At 43.4% G+C, this 15310-nt stretch overlaps 1 protein-coding gene across 2 annotated transcripts in view; it reads right to left on the reverse strand.

Moving 5' to 3' along the window:
• Window positions 1–15310, reverse strand: part of LOC309536228 (tumor necrosis factor receptor superfamily member 1B-like) — a 56570-nt gene that overhangs the window by 2095 nt on the left and 39165 nt on the right. For both annotated transcript variants that reach the window (XM_082230241.1, XM_082230242.1), the window contains exons 5-9: window positions 12505–12598; window positions 11277–11464; window positions 9299–9376; window positions 7158–7195; window positions 687–927 (exon numbers count right to left, since the gene is read on the reverse strand). In XM_082230241.1, the coding sequence (XP_082086367.1) occupies window positions 687–927; window positions 7158–7195; window positions 9299–9376; window positions 11277–11464; window positions 12505–12598 (639 nt within the window). The remainder of the gene's footprint in view (window positions 1–686; window positions 928–7157; window positions 7196–9298; window positions 9377–11276; window positions 11465–12504; window positions 12599–15310) is intronic.

A 15310-nucleotide genomic window follows, 5' to 3' on the forward strand; every position in this document is an offset into this window, starting at 1 on the left:
TAGCTCACAGACTAAAAGTGTCTAAAGAGCAGAGCTTGAATGACCATTTTTAATATATACAACATAATTTTATTTCTTACACAAATATTGAGGCACATAGTGGTTACTCAGTGCCAGCAATACATACAAAAGTCTGGTTTGTTTAAAACTATATAGAACCTTTATTCTCAATAATGATAGAACTCACAGGGGGAGAACACTTTTATTTTTCTATACAGTGGTACCTCTGGTTACGAACTTAATTCGTTCCAGAGGTACGTTCTTAACCTGAAACCGTTCTTAACCTGAGGTACCACTTTAGCTAATGGGGCCTCCCGCTGCCACCGCGCCACCGGTGCACAATTTCTGTTCTCATCCTGAGGTAAAGTTCTTAACCTGAGGTACTACTTCTGGGTTAGCAGAGTCTGTAACCCAAGGTGTTTGTAACCTGAGGTACCACTGTATCTTTATAATTTGTAAGGAGGACACTCTATTGTCCCTTTGGAGCTGCACTGGACCTGTGCACTTTTGTCCTTCCGTGCCGTGACACTTTCTGCTTTATATTTTTGACTCTTTGTTTTCTTTCTTGCTATATTTGCACTTTTCTTTTGTAACTGATCAATATACCTATTTAAACCACACTATTATTGGGCAACTGATAAATGGAATAAATGAGTACAAGTAGCATGCTCAGGGGAGTTCCTTACTTGAGTTTGCGCCGCTGTGATGCAAGCAGGTATTTGATGGAGAAGATCTTTGTTGAGTCCTCTCTGTGTCGGTGCTTAAAGTGCCCTCACTGCTGACCCTGCTGCTTTTCTCAGAGGCCGGTGGGCTATCTAAAGACCCGCTGCTTGAGGCGGAGACCTGAAGGAGATTCTGCTCCTCCTGCTGCAGAGCGTTGGTGTCCTGATGCCAGTTGGTGGGTGCTTTTTCGGGACATGAAAACGGCTAGAAAGCAATGAAGGACAGAGGTATCAGAGACACACCGACTTTGTGTTCAAGTAATTGACCATCAGCAGGTGCCCCTGACTGAGTTTTCATTTTTAAAGAAGTCCTCCTAAACAGAAAGTTATGAAGCAAAACTTTCTAATTGGCTAGGTCTAAGGGAGGAAGAGATGGCTTCTACCGTGGATAACGTGTTTAGAATGACTAGGCCCAAACACTTGAAAGCAAGCAAATTCCTGGGGGACTGCTTGGTGATTTTTAATTCTTTGGAAATGAAAAACTTAATTTTGAGAAAGAGCTATAACAACAGATTAAGAATTGATGGAAGGCCTATCATTATCTATAAGGAAATACCAGTGAGGCTGCTTCGTAAAAGAGAGGGTTATAAACAAGTAGCAGCAGCATTGAAGAGAAACGGGGTCCCATTTCGATGGGAATTCCCGGAAGGGATTAGTTTTTTTTACAAAGAGAAAAAGTTTAGATTGTTGGACACACAGGAAGCGGATAAGTTTCTGAGAAGATATGAAAAAGATTTGGGAAAGGCAGAGAGCAGAGTAAAGAATAGGGAGGAAGAAGAGGAAGGGGAAATAAGGGGCAGACAGGGGGAAAGGGGGGGAGCGGGGAAGGGGGAAGGGGATTCAGAGGAAGATGATGATGAGGCCGTAGTGGGAGGGGAGACGGCAGAAGAGGGGGAAACCTCAGGAGACAAAGGCGTTTAGACTATAGCCCACAAGCCCGGTTGAAGGTTTAGAAACAGACAAAGGCAAACAATAACACATACATTAAAATTTTTATCCTGGAATGTAAATGGGTTGAACGATAAGGTTAAAAGAAATAAAGTTGAGAAAGCTGTGAAAAACAAAAAGTATGATGTAATTTGCTTTCAGGAAACACATATCGCTAAGAAACATAAACACATCCTGGTGAATAAAAGGTTAGGAGTAGACTTTATTAATTCTGATAAATAAAAAAAAGAGGAGTAGTAATATATGTCAAAGAGAAGTGGGAACCGACCCTGATATGCAAAGATGAGGAAGGAAGAATCCTAGGGGTTCAATTAAATTTCCGGGGGGGGAAATCAATGTTGTGACGGTATACGCACCGAATTCAAACAGAGCAGAGTTTTTTGAGAAACTAGAAAGCATGTTATTAGAGCTGGAAATTCACAAACTAGTCCTGCTTGGAGATATGAATGGCGTCCCGGTGCCGGATCTGGATAGGAGTGAAAAGAAGGGGAAACTGGCTAGGGGGAAATTGCCGAAATCTTTTGACGATATGGAAGGAAATTTAGATCTAATTGATATCTGGAGGCACAAAAATCCCTCCCTTAAACAATTTACTCACTACTCTGAACCCCATCAGAGCTGGGGTAGAATCGACCAGATCTGGATGACAAGAATACTCTCGCTAAGGGTGAAGAGTTGTAAAATTTACCCCAGGACAATACCTGATCACTGTGCCCTAGACATGGAAATAAAAAATGAAGTGAAGGGACAATACAAGTGGAGGATGAGTGAGAACCTATTGGATAATGAAGAGGTGAGGGAAAAAATTAAAGGTACCCTAAAAGAATATTTAGATTTAAATTTGAATAAAGAAACCCCTATAGATGTGGTTTGGGACGCCAGTAAGGCGGTGCTGAGGGGTCTGCTAATACAACAAAACAGCTACAGAAGAAAGGTAAGGGAACGTAAGAAAGAGGATATCCTCTCTCAACTGAGAAACTACGAGAGAAAATTGGTCATAAACCCTACAGATGATGATGCCATCCGAGCCTCTAGGGTGCTTCAATCTCAATATTCGGCAATACTAAATCAGGAGATAGAATGGAAAATTAAATTTACAAAGCAAAGATATTTCGAATCGGCAAATAAAATGGGGAAACTATTAGCTTGGCAGTTAAGAAAAAGAAAGAAACAAAATGTGATAAATAAAATAATAATAGAGGATAATATCATAGAAGACCCAGAGGAGATAGAAAACAGGTTTACCCAATTTTTTGAAAAGTTGTATGAAAGAGGAAGAGAAAACAGTGTTGAAATTAAGAACTACCTGGATCAAAATGAGAGGAGATACATAACAGAGGAGGACAGGATACATCTGAATAAGGAGATCACAGTAAATGAGATAAAGGAGGCCATCGGTAGGATGAAGATGGGGAAATCCCCAGGTCCAGATGGCTTATCTGCAAAATATTACAAAACGTTAGGGGAGTACTTAGCCCCAGTGCTTAAAGACGTGATCAATAACATCCTCCAGGGAGGGAAGATCCCGGAGTCGTGGAAAATGGCTTATATAACCTTGATCCCAAAATCAGAGAAAGAAAAAACAGATGTAAAAAATTATAGACCAATCTCTTTACTTAATAACGATTATAAGATCTTTGCCGATATCATGGCTGGTAGACTTAAGAAGCTCTTAACAAAGTATATACACAAAGACCAAGCAGGATTTCTCCCTAACAGACACCAGAAAGAAAATGTTCGCCACATACTAAACATTATTGAATATCTAGATATGAGAATAGACGTCCCTGCAGCATTAATCTTTATAGACGCCGAAAAGGCTTTTGATAATGTCTCCTGGGAATTTTTATTACAATCTCTGGAGAAGGCAGGTATTGAAGGCCCCTACATGAAAGGTATCAGGGCAATATATTCAGAGCAGCAGGCCAGGCTGATCATAAATGATAATTTGACTAAACCCTTTAAGATCAAGAAAGGTACAAGGCAGGGCTGTCCTTTGTCCCCCTTGTTATTTATAATGATATTGGAAGTAATTGCAAATAGAATAAGAGAGGCGGTAAATGTAAGGGGGATAAAAATTGGAAAGAAAGAATTTAAGCTTAAAGCCGACGCCGACGACTTGGTCCTGTCCGTGGAGAACCCAGTGGACAGTACAAGTAGGGTAATAGAACTTCTAGAGGAATTTGGTAGACTGTCGGGCTTTAGATTAAACAGGAAAAAAACAAAGATTCTAATAAAGAATATGACTGAACAGGATAAAACCCAACTAGAAGAAAAAAGTGGTATTAAAATTGTGAATAAAGTCAAATATTTGGGAATTTGGCTCTCACCAAAAAACATAAATTTGGTCGAGGACAATTATAGTAAGGCCTGGCAGGATATCAAAAAAGATATGGACACCTGGCACAGACTGAAATTATCATGGACAGGGAGAATGTCAGCTATTAAGATGTGTATCCTCCCGAGGCTATTATTTTTGTTTCAAAATATTCCGATTATTAAAGGTACCTCCCTCCTTAAGAACTGGCAAAAAACCCTGACCAAGTACATCTGGCAGGGTAAGAGAGCCAGAATAAAGTTTAAATACCTGACAGATTCAAGAGAGAGGTGTGGTTTTGCAGCCCCGAATATCAGGCTCTATTATGAAGCATCCTGCCTATGTTGGATAAAGGAGTGGGCCACCCTCCAAAATACAGATTTATTGGATTTGGAGGGCTTTAATATTAGATTCGGGTGGCACGCCTACCTTTGGCAAGAGAAAGGGGAAGCTCATAGAGGCTTCTCCAACCATATAATTAGAGGCCCATTACTAGAGGTGTGGAAGAGGTATAAAAAATTGATCGAAAAAGGCATCCCAGGGTGGCTGTCTCCAACTGATATTATTAAAAGCAAGAAAATAAATATGGCTGAAGAAAAATGTACATATGAGGACCTCTTAGTGAAGACAGAAGCAGGATGGAAGGTGAAGCCCTATGAGCAGTTGAAAGACAGAATAAAAGAGTGGCTGCTTTTTCATCAGATTAATGCTCTATGGGGCGAACATAAGAGAGTGGGTTTTAGTGGAAAAAAATCAAGGTTTCAAGTGGAAATTTTGGAGAGTAATGAAAAACTTCTCTCCAAAATGTATAAACAATTATTGGAATGGGACACGAAGGAAGATCTGGTGAAGGGAGCGTTGGTAAAATGGGAAAAAGACCTTGGTCACAACATAGAGTATAAAAACTGGCAGATATTGTGGACAAAAGGTGTAAAATTTACAGCATGCGTAGCCCTTCGCGAAAATCTAGAGAAAATGATATATCGCTGGTATTTGACCCCAGTAAAGCTAGGAAAGATGTATAATAATGTTGATAACACCTGCTGGAGATGTAGGGACAAGGTCGGGACCTTTTTCCATATTTGGTGGACCTGTGATGTGGTGAAGGAATTCTGGAAGCAAATACATGACGAATTGAAAAAAATTTTGAGATATAATTTCCCTAAAACCCCTGAGTTGTTTCTTTTAGGAATGATTGGTAAAGAAATAAAGAAAATAGATCAAACCTTCGTTCAATATGCCATGGCAGCGGCGAGAATTCAAATTGCACAAAAATGGAAAACCCCTGATTTACCCACGGTTGGAGAATGGCAAATGAGGTTATACCAATATATTGAACTAGCGAGATTAACCCAAAAAATAAGACAAAACAAAACAGTTAAATTTAAAGACGAATGGAACAAATTTCTAATTTATTTTGAAAGCAGCCAGGGAATAAATAACTTATCAATCGACGATAATTAAAAGCATTGACGTATAACGTTTTAGTAATACTGCAAATTAATGTAAGATTATGTAATTCCAAAACCGAGTCGGACGGAAGTATTGTATTTGTATTATTGTATGTTATCTTTCTTTCTTTCTTTCTCTTTTGTTTTTCTTTTCTCTTCTTCTTTTTTTTTCTTTTTTTCTTACTTCTTCCTATGATGGAAACTTTTATGGGTGTATATATTTGTATAACGATGTAAAGAGTGTATCTTTCTTAAATAAAAATATAAAAAAAAGAAAGAAAGTTATGAAGCAAAATGTGCAAGTACCTTTCAAACAATTTATGTGAATTGAGAGTAATCGTGATGTAGCCACCTTGTGTTTTTAGTCCTGTTATGTTTAGCCGGTACCAGTATGTGAGAGAGATCAATATTATGTTATCTCCACAAGCAGGACCAGCAGCACATTAGAGACATTCAATGAAACAAGAAGCTTGAATTATTCCGGAATAAAGTCTCTGCGTAAAAGGGTTGGGGGTGGTTGTCTCTCTGATTTTACGTTATGCCATGATCCCTAATGGCCTTTTTGTGTTATGCCCCGCCACACCATGGCAGCCATTTTGCGGCTGGCACCTCCAACACACACACAACATTTGAAATGTGCCCACTGGTTCAAAAAGGTTGGCGACCCCCCAGTGCAGAGTGGAGGAGTTGTAATTATCTATATTCACCTTTGCTTGAGTATTATCACTGAATACTCTAACCCAAACTGCAGGCCACAGTTAATATTTAGCTGAGGGCTGATGACCAGACAGTCATTGCAGAAGCTAGAGTGCATTTTACAGGGCCAGGCATCAGAAGCTAGCATTCTTGGTCAGTTGCTGAGAGATCCACACCCCAGAGGGGGGATGATGGGATATATTTTGATTTGAAGGGCCAAGAGGTTGGGAGAAAGCTGACTTGGACCATACTGAGCTATATGGACCAAGTGCTTTTATTTAGAGTGGACCCATTGACATTAATAGAAGTAGATCCACAGGTGCAAGGACGTTGGGATACCCAATGGATTTTACCCTCCATCTCCCTATGTGCCTCCCTCAATCTGTTATGGGGATTCCCCCCAACTCACCAGAGCAGATTTGGGGACTGCAAAGGGAAGGAGTAGGCAAATTTTGTTGGGCAAGCAAAAATCCCCTTGCTTGCAAATCTATTTCACTGCATATGGTCCAACAGACCAAAGTTAGTCATCTCTATTAGTTCAATGGGCGTACTCTGAAAAGAACCAATGTTTGACACAACCCTAACGGTCTGACTTTGTATAAGGTAGCTTCCTATAACCTCCACTCTCTTCTTATTTTTATTTTAGTTTGTTGTGGAGGAGGAAGAAGGGAAAGGAGATTGTTAGCCGCTTTGAGACTCCTTAAGGGGAGTGAAAGGCGGGATATCAAGTCCAAACTCTTCTTCTCTTCTTCTTATTATTAAGAATTTGCCTCAGGAAGGTTTTGATAGTGCTCCAAGGCATTACGGGATATTAAAATGGTTCTATATGCGAAGCACCATGTAAGGCCTTGTGGGTAATTAAAATGGAGGATGCCTCATGGACTCTGTGACCTGGTGCAGTGGAGTTTTGCAGAGGCGCACTGGGGCTGCCCACAGATGCTGTCTGTGGCACACAGGGAGGAGCGTCCATGCTTGGTATAGTTGGAGGTGAAAATACAAGATTATAGAGAGGCTGTCACTCACCTGTTTTTCCTTGGCAAAAGGCAGTACATAAAGGTGGCCTGCCAAAGAGAAAAATCACAAATTAGAAATTAACCTCCCTTCATGCAAAACCAGTTCCTGCAAAAGCCCACAGAGGGATGGATGAATTGTCAATTTCAGTTTCTCTCAGCTTCTCATTTCCTCCCATCTTTTAGCTATAAACCAGGATGTTATGTACTGAGTTCAATAGGATCCAAACTGCAGTAGGCTGATTGGTCCTAGAACAATAGGATCCAAAAGGCAGCAGTCTGATTGGTCCTAGAACAATAGGATTCAGAATGCAGCAGTCTGATTGGTCCTAGAACAATGCAGCAGTATGATTGGTTGGCAGGAACCACCCAATCCTGCTCCAGATAGAAGTGAATCCACAACCTGATTGGCTTACAGTAGAATTCCGGAATTAGCCAATCATGGGCAGCCTATTGTGTAAATAATGTATATAAAGCAGATACTGTGAGGGGTCTTTCATTCATTCCTCCTCACCACTATGAGCTGAATAAAGAGCATGAAATCACTTTGTGACTCTGAGTATATTTCACAGGATAAGGACAGGGAACTAGATCCATCTTTCCTCAACCCCTGTGGGCAACTTTGACGGTTGGGCTGGGGCTGCCCACCTGACAATCACCTGATGTCACAATGTGGCCACACAATACTTAGCAAGCACCACTATGGTCACTGGTGGGGAGCTGACAAGCGGAGGTCTATGCATTGGAAGATGCCCCAAAGGTGTAGCTCTTGAGACACAATTATCAGAATACTTCAACTACCTATGCCAATTAGCATTGCATGTGCCTAGAAAGAGTATTACGAATGGCCAGTTCATATCATTTAGAAAAACTAACCTATTGGGCCCATTCTCGGTAACCAAATTGTACATAGTAATTCTCCCATAACTGCTGAAGGAGGCCAATTGGGTCTAAAAGCCTTTGACTAAATTTGTTGCTGTTCATTGGTCATGTAAGTATTTTGATCAGTCTCAGACATAAACAGAACAGGTTAAGTTGTCATTGTGTTCTCATAGTGATTTTCTCCGTTTCGACTGCATGCTTATGTTTCCACATTGTGTTAAAGTTGTATTTTATTTTCTTATAATATTTAGAAACATTTTTTTTCCTGTTCCTACCCAACTTAAATCTTTGAGTCTTTGTTTATATCATGGGGATGGAGCATCCTTTTACAGTGGTGCCTCGCAAGACGAAAATAATTCGTTCCGCGAGTCTTTTCGTCTTGCGATGTTTTTCGTCTTGCGAAGCACGGTCCGTCGCAACTGCACCTCTTCAAGAAAAAAGCACAAGACATTTTCGTCTTGCAAAGCAAGCCCATAGGGAAATTCGTCTAACGAAGCAACGCAAAACCGAAAAACCCTTTCGTCTAGCGAGTTTTTCGTCTTGCGAGGCATTCATCTTGCGGGGCACCACTGTATTATGTTGCACAGTTACTAAGAGAACATCTGTTCTTATCCATTAGGCTGCCTGGTTTTCTGTGCTCCAAATTCCAAGAATCTGGAGCTGTCCAGCAACATCCATTGTCATTTATTGGAAGCTGGTGTGTTCACTGCCGCTGGGAGCATAGCCAAGATGCCGATCTCATTCTTTTCTCTCATTTCCGGCTAAGAGCTCTTGCAATATATAATACTGTCCCCTCCAGAAAGTTGGGAAAGAGAGAAAGCTGGGGCAGCAGGCAGCCAGAGTATTCTGAAGCTATGTAAGTAAACTCTGGTAAGGTCACTGAGACATAGGATTGTACAGTTGGAAGGTACCCCAACGATCGTCTAGTCCAGCCACTTACAATGCAGTAATAGGACAGAAGAGTCTAGGGTTGCCATGCCTAGTGAGCAAGCAACAGAGAGGAATGGAAACACAGGCAGGAGAGAATACTGTACTAGGGGTATAAAGAGTTGAACTGTATAATGGAAGACAGGAGAGAACCCGCTGTATACAAAATAAAACAAAATGGGGGCTTATAATGAAAGAGGACAATGGAGGACTTTGAATACGTTTCCCACCAGGGGGAGCTCTGAGTGCAAGAGACCACCAGGGGTTCTGAGGCTCTCTTAGTGAGGGATGCAGCAGCCATGATGTGGTTTAGTTATTTCCTCAGCAGTTCTTCACACGTCTCACCTTTTTTCCTCAGAACAAAGCAGGCACAAGTCCCTCCGATCAGTGCAAATATGGCACACGCCACTCCGGCCACCAAACCTGGGAAGACAAACGACGACAATGCTAGGAGCCCCAATGCAAAACCCAGAAAAACACAACTTCCAAAGCATTCCAATTTCCGCCTGGAAAACACTAGGGTTTTAAGATGTCACATTTCTGGAAACTTTGAAGTGTACTGGGTGAGGGGGGGAGTCAGTTTCAAAAATGTAAATGATTGGAGAAATCGAACTTTATGCCACCTTATCAAACCTAGACTGGACTTCAGGAAGAAGGGTCTAAATCTGAGTCCTCAAAATTAGCCAGGGTGAAATGTCTTTTTTGTTGTTGTTGATCTGTTGTTGATGACATGTAGTAGTAATAATAATAATAACAGTGGTAGTAGTAGCAACCCTTAACGTTTTTTAACTGCACTTCTAAGTGCTCAAAGCACCCACCATGTGTTATCTAGCTGTGATCTTTTATTTGTTAATTTCCTAACCAGCCTTCCTAGGGCAGGTTTACAGCAATACAATTATAAAAGCAGTTATGCAATCAAATGGTTACAAAACCAAGTACATCAGTCCCAACCAAAGCAGAGCAGGGGTTCTGGATTTCGCCAAAAGTGATGGGTCCCCAAAACAAAACACCTTAACAGTGAAAGAGCAAAGCGAAGAGGTGCGTCTGTAACACATGGCAGAAGCTGGATGCACCTCTGTAGGGAAGGAGTTTGCCTTTAGGGGCTGCCACAGAGAAGGCCCCCATCCTGGGCTACCTTCCCCCACATTCCTGACCATGGCAGCACTACTAAGAGAGCCCCCTCTGCAGATCTTAACACCCAAGAGGACCCTTAGGGATGGAGGCAGAAGTCCGACATGGCAAAGTTAAGTTCTTTTCTTCATGGGCCATTTGAAAATTGATGAGGGCCATGATGGACCATATAATGTTATTTTTCTGCCCCAGGTAGCAATTGTAATGTGTTGTGCTGTAGTCTTTCCTTGCTTCTTGTCCTTATTTTCATTTATTTGCTTCCTCCTGCTAATTCTTCCCAAGGAAGGATCCAAAGGGTTATTTAGCCCAACCCTCAGCAATGCAGGAGTCACAGCTTTAGAATCCCTGACAGATAACCCTCCAAACTCTGCTTAAAAACCTCCAACGGAGAACCCACCACCTTCCTAGGTAGTCTGTTATTACACAGAAACATAGTATTGTAGAGTCATAAAGGGCCCTAAGGATCATCTAGTCCAACCTCCCTGCAACGCAGGAATATGCAGCTGACCCATGCGGGGATCGAACCTGCAACCTTGGTGCTATCAGCACCATGCTCTAGCCAGCTGAGCTATCCAGGCCCCCTCAATGGTTGAGATGCATTCCTTTGACGCAAGCTTCTTTGAGCATGATTTTCTTTGTGGGGGGGGGGGAAACTATGAACAAACTACAAACGAATGAGTCCATCCCGACCCCTGCCTGGAAATGGCGAGTATTGAACCTGAGACCTGGCACTGCGGCGCTGTGTCCCCCTCTCTAAAAGAGGAACGTGAGCCCAGCTCACTCTGTACACTGCCTAGGTACCCCTGACCATTAGGTCCAGTTGTGACAGACTCTGGGGTTGTGCGCTCATCTCACTCTATAGGCCACGGGAGCCGGCATTTGTCCACAGATAGCTTCTGGGTCATGTGGCCAGCATGACAAGGCCGCTTCTGGCGAACCAGAGCAGCACACGGAAATGCCGTTTACCTTCCCGCCGGAGCGATACCTATTTATATACTTGCACTTCGTGCTTTTGAACTGCTAGGTTGGCAGGAGCAGGGACCGAGCAACAGGAGCTCACCCCGTAGCGGGGATTCGAACCGCCAACCTTCTGATTGGCAAGAGCTAGGCTCTGTGGTTTAACCCACAGCGCCACCCGCGTCCCACACTGCCTAGAAGTTAAGTTATTTCCCCCGCCCCCCGCAATGCTCACCAGCAATTTGAGACATGTCTGCTGGAGGCTGTTGCACAACCGTCTTCCCTGTCGGACTCCTGGTGACCAAATGACTCTTTGCAGTGAGTGTGGTGCGCAGAGGAGTTGCCACGGTGCCAACAGGCGCACCGAGATCGCTGCAAACTGCATCATGGGTGCTGTTTCCAGGAGTGATTTCTGATTCACAACTGTGAGGAACCAAAACAAAAAACAAAAACTGGATTAGAAAGTGAAAAATTCGGCAAGAACCAGGAAAGTGTATGCTTATAACAATTAAACCAATCATAGAATTGCAGAATTGCAGAGAAGAATGGCAAACTAAGCTGCTGGATTATGCCGAAACGGCAAAACTTTACCAGAAAGCTCAGGAACCAAGAGGACCAAAACTTTAATAAAGAATGGGGGAAATTTATAATTTACTTGAGAGACCACTGTAAGCAGATGAAAACATTAGCAGGATTCCAATAACACTTGTAATGTAGAAAATACTATGGACAAAATGGAGAGACATAAAATTTGGGTGATGAAATAATATGCAGTTGATAATATTTTTTGATAATAGGGCACATGGATGGGAAGGTGGGAAGTCTAGAGATTCTGAGAAATCTTTAATCATGGATTTGTATTTTGTATTGTTATAATTCTACACTTGTAAAATCAAATAAAAATTTTTTTTTGGGGGGGGGGGAGAATTGTAGAATTGGAAGGCACCCAAAGGGTCATCTTATCCAATCCTCTGGAACCACAGCTAATATTTTTAAAATAATACTAAACTTTAAGGCACCAACTAGTGGGGACTAAGGTCACTGGTATAGCAGCTGCTTTGCATGCAGAACGGCCCAGGACCCAGTCTTCCCAAACCTGGAATTATTATGATTAAAATCTGTGTATCGCCCTTCATCCAGGGATCACTGGGCAGTTCACAACATAAAAACACAAAACGAGAACTCAAAATACATTTTAAAAAGCTAAAAACAAACACATTAAAAAGACCATGTAATGTTTAATCAGCCAAAGGCCTGGTTATAGAGGAATGTGTTTGTGTGCGTGTATTCTTAAAGATCACTTGGGTTTTGCATTGCCAGTCATTAAAGTCCAAGACGGGTCTGTGTATTCCATCACCACGAAAACCCGCTTCAACTTTAAAGGAAAAGCAGGACTGCTAGCATCCTTTGCAAGGCTGCCACCTGTGTATCTGCATATTTGGTGGAGAGATGGTGTAACTTACATCCTGTGAGGCCTGCAGGAGGCGCTGTGGGACTCCACATCTGAAAATGTGCCTGGACCGCAGGGCACACATTCCACATCCCTATCTTCTGTGCCTACAAACAAACAAACAAGCATTTTCAAAGAGTTCTGGTTAGTCACGTCCATGGAAACATGAGAGCGGAAAATGGCTCAGAATCCCAGACCCAGATGCTTTGAAGTTGACCTCCCAGAGGAACCACAGTTCCCAGGTTCCCAGCTCACTTTTTAAACAGAGATAGTGTGCGTTTCTTTTATATATATATATATAGAATTTTTATTAAATTTTCTGTTTTACAATTTAAAGTACTCATTTTTACATCCTTAAGATATCAATGACTTCCCTTCTTCTCTTTATACGGTTCATTTTGCATATCATAAATCCCTGCATATTTTACAAAAAACTATACCATTCAGTATTCCATTATTACGTCCATCAAAACTTATTTACACTGTTGAATTTATCTTAATGCTGCCAGCATCTTCAGCTGTACACAATTGTTTCCCACATATTCAACAGAGAGAATTTCTAGCATTTGTAGAAGGTGATTGATACGGACTGAGGGGGGGGTGCCTATTCCCCCCTTCTTCTTGGCTGTCCGAGGCGATGACCTCAAGGGTGCCATCGCACACCCACCCTCAAACCCCCTTCACCGTTGCACAAGCACCACACTTTTCCCAGACCTTTTCCCGAGCGAAATAAGCTCGAATATATATATATTCCCTATCCTTTCCTATGCCTATCTGCGCTCCATACTTAGAATGAGTAGACCGAGTGTTTCTCTTCTCCGCTTATTCCTATGGCCGCGCTTTGGCCAATCACAGCCATGCATTCATCCTGCAGAAGCTAGCTCAGGGAGCTCTTGCACGCCTCATTTAACCTCCTGACGAGCTGCTGACGGCCCCCCACGGCGAGAACAATAGAACCGAAACTCCCGACCTCGTAAAACTGTCAAACCCTTGTTACAATGTATCCATTTCTGCAAGAATGGATACATTCTGCTTCCGCTTTTGATCTAGGCTACGGAACAGGTTGAAAGTCATCAGAACCTTTCAAAATTCATATAAAATCAACCACAGCTCCAATTTTCTCGCTCTTGGTGTCATTCGACTCAGTTTCCCCAGGACTCCATGATGCTGCCCGACTCCATAATCCCCGAGACGGCAAGTCACGTACACAGGAACTCTCTAATCCCGTCAGATCGTTCTGCCCAGCCCTTCCTCCGGGCAATACCAGGTGGCAGACGGTGCATATCAGTAACCCATTGTCCCACCGCCACTGGTACTCATGAAATGTATATTTGTGTATGACCCTCGCTCTGCATATTCCCCCTCCCTTCCCTCAAATGTAAATTAGTGTAACCCCACCTTTCTCTGAGATATTCATGACGTGTGTAATGTATTCATGATGTAATCCATGAAACCCAACCTTCCCATAATGTATTCATGACGTTTCGCGCACTGTGTTATGGGACTTGGAGGGAACTTTTAAAAGTTTATGTCGCCCCATTCTCGGGGTTCAATTCCACTTTGAACCTGTTGCGCAATAAACTCGGATCTTCGCATTTTGCTCCTGCGTCCGGCTGAGCTTCCTTTTCTTCCGCTAGAATCCACGGACCTGGTCCGATTGGCTGGGTGGCAGGGTAAATACGCACCCAGATTTTCCGTAACAGCTTGGCGCCCAACGTGGGGCAGAGCGGTTCTCCCGGGTTGCTGACCGGAGGCCCCGAATTCTTCAGCCGGCTGCGGGCCAATTTGCCCGAGAAGACCCTTTTGGACCTCCGGCCATCTCCCGGGCGGTAATCAGGAGCCCCAGGAGTTCAGCCGGGGAGCAAAAGGGATCCAGCCGGCTCATTCATCGATCCCGGGATCGGATCGACGTAGAAGACGCGTGAGTATAGGAAAATCCAGTGCACTGGTGGGAAGGGGTGGAAGTCTCCTGGCAACTGAATTCTCTGCCCTCCTCTCTATCGTACCTTCTTGCCTTTCTCTTGGTCCAGTCAGTGAGAGAGATTGTGGACCGCTGCTCGACCCAAAAGGGGGGTTCTGAGCTCTATCTCTTTATCTAAACTCTCCAGCCAGCCGCACCAATTGGGAGCCCGAAGGGTAAGACGGAGAGACCCGACTTGAAAGATAGCCGACTCTCCGCAAACGGGCATCCCAGTTGAAAGCAAGGGGTTGGAGCTCTCTTTCCGATCTTCCCGAGCGTCCTTTCTAGGGGGCAGGAAGTGGTCTTGCTTTCTATCCCAATCCCAGCCGCACCGGTCGGGCTACGTACCACGCGTATCGTAAGCCCGCTTCCGAAAGCAAGGGGGATTTTCGACCCAAACCTCTGTCCAGGGACCACCCGATCTGGCACCGCACGGCGCGGGCGTTCAGTAGGGCCCCTTTTCCTGAGATGTGACGATAGGTAGGAGGTTGCCAGGAGGGAATAGCCCATGAGGAATTGGGCGGGACCGGCAGAGTGGAAAAGGGACCCCAGGTGAATGGTTAAGGAAAAAGGAAGTAAGGAATACCGGATAGCTAGAGCTCTTTAAAACCTCCCTAGGAAGTTGCCAAGCGACTAAAGACCTTTCCTTTTACAAGTCCTTTGTCGAACAGCCCTAGACCCACAAATCCTTATCGACCCCCTCCTCTCTCCTCTTTCCTATCTAGACACGCGTGAGATATACTATGGGTACCCAGGCTTCCAAACACGAGCGGACTCACTCTGGGAGGAAGGCTTCCCGGAAGCCATCCCGTTCCCAGAAGGATCCCGACTCTCCTCTTCAATTCGTCATCGCGTGTTG

This window comes from Podarcis vaucheri, assembly GCF_965113315.1.
Source record: "Podarcis vaucheri genome assembly, chromosome: 7".
In the NCBI taxonomy this organism is placed as follows: domain Eukaryota; kingdom Metazoa; phylum Chordata; class Lepidosauria; order Squamata; family Lacertidae; genus Podarcis; species Podarcis vaucheri.